Genomic DNA, 8,790 nt, shown 5'->3' on the forward strand with positions numbered 1-8,790 from the left:
AAGAATGGGCCACAGAACTGAATTAGATTTTAATATTTAATTGGTAGATTTTAAAATGATTCACAGACTACAAATACCTTATGTGAAAATACATTTGACAAAATATGTATTTATTTTCTTCAATGTTGACGTGAATTAAGGGCAATGGGCAGGAAGTTTACAGCACACACACACACACACACACACACACAGCTGCATTAGTCAGACTGCTGCTCGCTGACAAATTTGCACTCTGCCTTCCCTTCGCCGCCTGCCATCATGCATTTGTCCTCTCTTGCGCTCCGGGCACATCTCTTAAACATGTCACCTTCACAAACACGTTAGTCTTTGCTCAGATGTGCTGCCTCTCTTGTTTTGACGCACATGCGGCCCTAAATAGAACAACCGTCCTGCTTGCCCAGACATGAAAGATCATCATCTCAGTGACTTGTTGGCTTTGGATGGTTTAATGTAAATATTAGGTTTTTGTAGCACTAACAATCTTAAATGACGATTTCATTTGCAAGCGGTGCTAAACTGGTCATCCAACACACTTTTGCATTATGTTGAGCTGAAACCTCATACCTTTGATGATGCAATGGTTACGGCTGAACAAGCATGCCATTTTGGAGGGTGTCCTTTAAAGTCACTATTTTGGAGGTACAGTACAAGATTTCGGCCTAACTCCATAAGGTATACTTTATTGACCCGAAGTGAAACTTGTCTTGCAGAGACAGTTAGGACCTAGACAAAACCAGGACAGTTGATGGATGAAAACAAAATGATACACCATGTTATACTTTAACTGTTTATGGCATTGTACAAATTTAGTAGGCTAATTGTATTGCCCTGGCGACAAAGAAGTCTCCGGTCCTATTTGTATTGTATAAGGAGATTTGTACTCTCCAGCTAGATGGAAAGGACCCTAAAGCAGTGGTGAAGAGGATTTTCGGGAAGTACAGACGTTAGTCTCCCTTACTGTAGGCCTATAGCCTCAGTTTGCTGTAAATCTCAATTTACTGTCAAATACTGTTCATCGACTACTGGTTCATTTACAACATGCCCACTTTTGTGTATGCTTCTACTAGTGATAGTTCTAGCTTGACTGCACCCTTCCCGAAGCGAGACAAAGCAAAAAAAACACACACAAATCTTGTATTTCACAAATAAAATGCTTGTTGTCATTCCTAGTTTTTCAATTCCCTAATCTTGGTGGGATACTCCATCCTCCTACAGACTATGTACAGTTACGTCTCGTGGCTGTAATGCCAGTCATCCGACTGAAGGCGGCGACAACGGACGCACAGCGCTGTTGACCCAGCCGGAAGTGGAGGCGCGGAAGCAAGCGAAACATTTTCCACCCGGCGCCGTCTCTTTGTCCGTCCACCTCCGCGCTGAGAGCAACATCTGCAGCCACAGCCATGGCCAATGTTGCCGACACCAAGCTCTACGACATCCTCGGCGTGTCGCCGTCGTCCTCCGAAAACGAACTGAAGAAGGTAAAGCGCGCCGGGGAAGGGCGACCGGCAAACGGCATCCGACGCCCCGGCTTCCTTTGACGAGCCGGGGCGCTTGGAAAATAATGTAAGCAGGAAGTGCGTCTTTAGCATGGCGTGCTAACGTTAGCTCCACATCATGCTAACCGGCCTGGATGATCGTGTATGTGACGATGCGGGTGGAAAAGTGATCAAATGGTCATAGGCGGCGGGTCGGCCTCGCAAACGTTTACTCTAATAAACCTTTAAACACTACAGTTTGACGATTTCTTGACTTTATATTTAAGCTATGCTTGAGTTATTTAGCGGCTGACCTCCCCCGTAGTAACCGTACAGGTGTTAGTCGTGAAGCAAAGCCAGTCAAGAGTTCGACATGGCTCTGTTGATTAAAACATCATATTCTCGACAAAAAAGACACATGATCGAGACGTTAGGAAATACGATGAATAAATCGAGTTAAAAGGGGGCCCTGTCGTTACGTGCTTTTGGACCAAATGACAATTCACTCGTAATGAGCCATTTCAAGTCTCGTAAATGCAGCAAAAATGTACATCTTTTATGACATAAAAGTATAAAAGTTGCTTAGTAATTGGCTGCAACATTATTTTGTCAATTTCATATTTGGTATGAGTTTATTTATCAGTCGTGCCTATATCTAGCTGTTTTCTTCATCTCAACGTTTTCATACACGTTAAGCCGCCATTTTGTACCGAAAGCAAAGTGTGCGTAAACTAACTGAAATACTTTTTTTTTGTAAACATCGTCTTATGTAAACCTGCGATACTAATCTCTCGTGTCTGTCACGTGCGTTGCGTCATCAGCAGATACCGTGACGTCAGTGCGGGCGAAGCACACGTGCTGCTGGCGTGATAGTGATTGGCGTTGTGTTATCTCCTCAGGCATACAGGAAGCTGGCCAAAGAGTATCACCCGGACAAGAACCCCAACGCTGGCGACAAGGTAAAAGATCGGAACCGTCTGAATGTAATCCCTTTACAGCGGTAAGGTACTTCTATTCAAGTTACCAAACAATATGCTTGTTTGTATTCCTGTAATCTCATGAGACGTTCATGAGGTTGTTGGTTTTTTTTGTTTTTTTATGGTCTACATATTGAGTTCTTACATGGAACAAATTAGGTAAGAAACTGTCCTAAAAAGAAGAGGTCAGTGCCAAGAAATAATTGACATTCTGTGTCTTTATTTTGTGCGGTTGTGATATTTGAATTTACTCCATTCCATTCTGTGTGCGTAATTGCCTCATTCATCCTCGGTCCCTTCTATGAAAGGCACTTTTGAGTATGGAATGAGGTGTGGTTATGTTGAAAATTGTAATCTGCATACAATGAGGAAAAAAAGGAATTCAACATTTGGAAAATTATATTTACATTTCTGAATATCAAATAAAAAAATATCATTAAACATAAATATCAGTGATATCTCCAGGCTCGGTACCCATCAATAATTTTCCTCTCCCCAGACCATAATTTGTAAACCTCTGTTTTGGAGGCGGGGTTGTCTTATTGATTTCCCTTCTCAAACATCCCGTTACTGCTTCAGTTCAAGGAAATCAGCTTCGCCTATGAGGTGCTGACCAACCCCGAGAAGAAGGATCTTTATGACCGCTATGGCGAGCAGGGCTTGCGGGAGGGCGGCGGCGGCGGCCCCGGCATGGACGACATCTTCTCGCACATCTTCGACGGCGGCCTTTTCGGCTTCATGGGCGGCCAGGGTGGACGCTCCCGCAACGGCGGCCGGCGGAGAGGCGAGGACATGGTGCACCCGCTCAAGTAAGACCAAAAGAGTTGGGAGAAACGGAGGCCTTAAATGTTGATATTTGCACGTCGTTGAGTGCAGCCATGTTGGATTTTGTCAACAACTACTTTCAAATGTCAAATAAGAGGTCTTATGTTCAAATGTAATTGGGCCTGTCTAAATGATTTTTAATTGAAATAGATTCTCATTGAATACAATCTTCCAATGATGTAAATTAAAAAATAAATTATTTTCAGTTGTTTATAAACTATAAAATGTCTTGAAATTGGAGGTTTGTTTGAAAACGTTTAAATTATTCTCTAAGCAGGTGATGACTTTAAAATTATGCTGAATCCCATTTGCATAGACTATTGATAAAAATCTTGAGAAAAACATTTGCATAACAGTGTATGCTGCCGTTAACGCATCTTCCCTCCCTCCCTCCCTCCCTCCCTCCCTCCCTCCCTCCCTCCCTCCCTCCCTCTCCCTCCCTGTGTGTGCTCTGCCTAAACTTTTGTTTTTCCCTTGCAGAGTATCCCTGGAGGACCTTTACAATGGCAAGACGACCAAACTACAACTTAGCAAAAATGTACTGTGCAGCACTTGTAACGGGTACGTTTTTAACCCGCCTCCGTTGTCTTGCCCGTTGCGTCTCGAACGGTCTTTTGAATGTGTCACGGCGGTGCGTTGCAGGCAAGGCGGCAAGTCTGGCGCGGTACAGAAGTGCACCGCCTGCCGAGGACGCGGCATGCGCATCATGATCAGACAGCTGGCGCCGGGCATGGTGCAACAGATGCAGTCGGTGTGCACGGACTGCAATGGAGAAGGTGGCTTTTCCATTTCTCGCCCGTTCTTGCCCGTTCGGATTGTGCAAGTTTTGAATTTGTTTATCAGTTTTCCTACTGTGGCATCTCCAAGAAGGCTGGCGTCTTAAATTTCAGAACAATATGTGCAGCTGTAGTCACAAGATCGTCAAGCTGCTTGGAGATGGTCATATAGCCTTTTTCTTTAATGTGCTTGTCTATAATTTAATTTCTAATCTCCTCGCCATGTTTAGCGTGCGATGACATACCACCAAACGACAACAATTTGTCTATGTTTCTTGCTACTTTGGACTAAACGTGCTTAATAGTCGCCGAGGACGAAATCTTCCTCTGCATTTGGTTAGTTTTTAACCCGACGATTCTGCGCTTCCAGGCGAAGTGATCAGCGAGAAGGACCGCTGTAAAAAGTGCGAGGGCAAGAAGGTGGTGAAGGAGGTGAAGATCCTGGAGGTGCACGTGGACAAGGGCATGAAGCACAGCCAGAAGATCACCTTCGGCGGGGAAGCGGATCAGGCGCCAGGGGTGGAGCCGGGCGACATCGTGCTGGTGCTGCAGGAGAAAGAGCACGAGGTGGGCGGACATCTTCGGGATTTTCATCTCTCTTTTTTCTACAGCAGGACACCTTTAAAAAAAAAAATTTTTTTTTTTTAATTACCACTGTGATTTGCATTGCAAAGTTGGTGGGCATTCGAGAGCCGTCGTCACCCGCAGGTGCTGCTTTAGACGTCTCGTGTTGAGCAGCGGCACGTTGTCCTGACAGCTCGCTTTTCATCCCAACCGGAGTCGCTATGGAAGCTCAGATGGGACAATAGTTTCCGTCATAGTCTGTTGCGCGAGATGAGTGATTGCTGCTAACCACTGTGCCACGAGAGCTCATCACCGGCTGGACTGTGAGGAAATTGTTCTAAGCTCACGTAATTGGTCCAAAAATGGATTCATTTACTACAGATAAGACATTTAGAGTTCCAAATGTCAAATCATAATTTGGGGGGGGGAGTTTATTTGAATACAGGGCAAATTAGTGGATCTGCAAAGCTTTGCTGAAAATATACAGAATTTTACACAAATGCTCATTTCAATGTAGTCCCATGCAGGAAATGGATGTAACTGCAAACTAGAGCAAGAGCAATACCGGTTTGAGTCTTCCTCCAATAAACCAAGATTTTCCTCATTACAACATGTGTTTGAAAATGGAGCAATACGTGCGCATTCCATCGCAAGCGTTGTGCTTAAGGCACTTAGTTCCCAGCTCGTCGTTTTTGTCACCTTCAACAAGACAAAAGCTGCCCGACGAGAACAGCAGTCCGAGCCAATACCAGCTTTCGTACCAAATAGTGCAGGTTCGTGCCACAAGCACAGTTTGGTGTCTATTTAGGATAATTCCTCTACATTTTATGAATGCGGCAGTTAAGGAACGTGAATCATTTTTGGTCCTTACTCGTAAAGTACGTCAAAGTATTTCTTCGTTTTAGGAAAATGCTCTCGCGATAGTATCGATTTAGTAGCATTTGTCTTCTTGTTGGGTAAGTGCATCATTTGCACCTTTTTTCCTTTTTTGTTGCGCGCAGACATTCCGGCGAGACGGCAACGACCTGTTCATGAACCACAAGATCGGCCTGGTGGAGGCGCTGTGCGGCTTCCAGTTCATGCTGAAACATTTAGACGGCAGACAGATCGTGGTCAAGCATCCCGCCGGCAAGGTCATCGAGCCGGGTAGCGCCCCTCCGCTCTCTGCACCAAAGCCGTCCGGCAGCGTCAAAGGAGTCGCCTTTAAATGTGGTTTGCCGTTTGCTTTCAGGCTCGGTGAGGGTGGTGCGAGGGGAGGGCATGCCGCAGTACCGCAACCCCTTTGAGAAGGGAGACTTGTACGTCAAGTTTGACGTGCAGTTCCCCACCAGCAACTGGATCAGCCCCGAGAAACTGACGGTACTGATATTTATTTTGTTTTCTGGGGGGGGGGGGGGGGACACGTACACGCCACGTCAGAATTGCCAGGCGATCGCAATATGTATTTAATATATTAAAAAAATTAACTTTAACTTAACTTTTTTCTTATTTTTACAATATATTTTTCTGTTCTCTATCTTTTTCTTTTTTGGTTTTAAGAAGAAAGGAAATATTTATTTTTAATGGACATTTTTCAAAAGAAATGCCTTATTTTTAAAAATGATTTAAAAAACTTGTCAATTGGTTTACTTGTTTTAAAAAATATATATTTTAAGTTTCAATGTATATATGCATGAATTTATAACATTACAAAAATACTTATGAGTTATGAAATTGTTAAAAGTTTTATTCTAAAAAAATATACCTTTATAATTGCATATAATTTAAAGTTTCTTTATGTATGCTTTTTAAAAAAAAGAAATTTTTCAAAATAAATCCAAACTTAATGCATTTTAAAAGTTTAAAATTGTAATTCCTTTTTTTTTCTTTTTATATATTTAGAAAATGTTGTTCTTAGATTTTATTTGATAAAATATTTAAAATACTTTGTTTACCTTTGTTTTTTATATATTGGCATTTTTAAAACATATTGTATGTTCTTAAATATTTAGACCTTTTTTTCTTTTATATCGGTTTTTTTATTCACACTTTAAAATTAAAAGCTTACTTTGTTCTTTTTATGTAATTTTTTTTAACTAACATTGTTCTTTTTATTATATTCTAGAAATCTTCTAAATGACTTTGTCTTCTTGATTGTAGACAGTAGACTCTCATTTCGTCACCCATAGATTCTCCTTTTCATTGATATTGCAATCAATATTCCTATGAATTTTTTCCATGTTTAATTTAAAAAAAATCTTAAATAACTGTATTGCTGTATTTAATTTATTGTGCATTAATAATGGGTATCAATTATTTATAAATGTTGCCAATAGTCTACATTGATTGCCACGTCAACAAACACTTGATGATGCGAACGTGTCACGCAGGAGCTGGAGGACATGCTCCCGTCGCGGTCGGAAGCGCCGCTCATCACGGGCGAAACGGAGGAGGTGGACCTTCACGACTACGACGTGAGCCAGGGCTCGTCGTCGGGGGGCCGCCGGGAGGCCTACAACGACAGCTCGGACGAGGAGGGGGGCCACCACGGCCCGGGCGTCCAGTGCGCCCACCAGTAGCCCCCGACCGAGGCAGTGAGGCGGGCGGAGGTGGCAAAAATAGACTTTGTTCTTTGTTTATTTAAGAGGCGGCTGCAGACATCCCGCCGTTACCTCCTCTGTGGCAGAGAATGTCTCTTGTTTGAGTGTTGCTCTTGTTTTGTTTTTTCATAGAATTTACAATAATTTAACAAATGGACACATTCACATGAGCTGTTTTCTCGTAGGATGTTTCTGATTTTATACAGCTTTTGTTTTTCCTAGTAGCTGTTAACTTGTTTTTCCCCTCTTCATCCACCTCTTCCTTTTCTTTATATTTTTAATCCCAGATTGTGTACATCATTCAACTGGTGTCGCCTTGTATTCAAAAGCCGTGTGTGATTTAAAAAAAAAAACGTATATAACGAGATATATGACGTGCGCGCACACAAATGGAATAAAGATGATAGCCTGCATCTATGCTGAGGCTATGTGCATGTACAAAAAAAAAAAAACTATTAAAAATGAAAAAGCTTTTGGTTCCGGCACTTGTACCACAGTCACGTGAAAAATGTTTAAGTTGTTGAATAAATTGTTGAATCAATGCTACCGCCTCTTTATTCTAAGTGGAACAGAATGCATTATTACTATTATTACCATTACTACAGTCATCTTTCAGTTCCTTAAAGCAAATAAATTGGAGCATGACAGTGTAGTCTTGGCTGCAGTATCAAAATATCTGCTTACCTATTGAAATGTTTTCCCTTTAAGAGATTTAGTTTTCAGGTTTTGGTTAAAAGCAAAAGTTCTTTGTAATTATTTTTTTGACGCAAAGTGAACTTGTTTTTATTTTTTACATAAAATGAGTTATGGTTTATTGTTTTTTACAGTGTTTTTACTATATTTTTGCTGGAATAAGTTTTTAGTTTTTATAAATTGAGCAAAATGTTGCAGGATCTCGAAGGCGTGAGACGTTTTTCCCAAGAGATTTACTTTTATCTTTTTTTTTTAAACTAATTTGTAATTTTGAAAAAATCTAACTAACATTTTATTTATATAGCACTTTTAATGCGTGAAAATGCAACTCAAATGCTGTGCAATTGAAATATTAACGTCGTTGGCGGTTCTGAACCCAATGAACTGCGATTAAAACTCACAATTTTCTCCTTTGTAAGTACCTGGCGCCGTGGCTTAGTTGGTTAAAGCGCCTGTCTAGTAAACAGGAGATCCTGGGTTCGAATCCCAGCGGTGCCTTTTGATTTCATTTTATATTGCTTTCTTTGTTTAATACCTAAATTAATTTCTGTGGTCAAACGTCACAATATCACACGTAATGTCCCAGAGAGGCGGCAATGTTCCGATGTTAATATACACGTATTATTATAACTAAGCGGAGAGAAAGAAATTCTGAAGAACGTCGCCGTTCTTCTAAAAAATTCCGTCGTCAGTATACATTGTGCGAACCGGGTGTCGTAATAATATTTCAGATACATTTTGGCACAGTTTGGACAATTATGGACAATTTTTTTGCTCACTTTGATTGCGGAATACTTAACATAAAAAGCCACACGATTGTAGCGGAAATTAGACGGTGTTGTTTTCAAAATAAAACCTATTGAGAATCTCTGTCCTAAAAACACCCGAATGAATCCAATCT

The 8,790-nt window shown here is 41.4% G+C and overlaps 1 protein-coding gene and 1 non-coding gene across 2 annotated transcripts; both read left to right on the forward strand.

The window, feature by feature from the left end:
• Nucleotides 1-1,307: 1,307 nt before the first annotated feature.
• Nucleotides 1,308-7,737, forward strand: dnaja2a (DnaJ heat shock protein family (Hsp40) member A2a). Its single transcript, XM_086072045.1, has 9 exons — nucleotides 1,308-1,478; nucleotides 2,375-2,434; nucleotides 3,032-3,261; nucleotides 3,758-3,838; nucleotides 3,920-4,053; nucleotides 4,424-4,620; nucleotides 5,619-5,763; nucleotides 5,849-5,976; nucleotides 6,987-7,737. The coding sequence occupies exons 1-9, from the start codon at nucleotides 1,401-1,403 to the stop codon at nucleotides 7,173-7,175; spliced, it is 1,242 nt and encodes a 413-aa protein (XP_085928171.1). The 5' UTR covers nucleotides 1,308-1,400; the 3' UTR covers nucleotides 7,176-7,737.
• A 576-nt stretch (nucleotides 7,738-8,313) lies between these two features.
• Nucleotides 8,314-8,387, forward strand: trnat-agu (transfer RNA threonine (anticodon AGU)). Its single transcript has one exon. It is a non-coding gene; the product is annotated as a tRNA-Thr (tRNA).
• The last annotated feature ends 403 nt before the right edge of the window (nucleotides 8,388-8,790 follow it).

This window comes from Leptonotus elevatus, chromosome 3 (genome assembly GCF_054856555.1).
Source record: "Leptonotus elevatus isolate MCC_2025b chromosome 3, RoL_Lele_1.0, whole genome shotgun sequence".
NCBI lineage: Eukaryota > Metazoa > Chordata > Actinopteri > Syngnathiformes > Syngnathidae > Leptonotus > Leptonotus elevatus.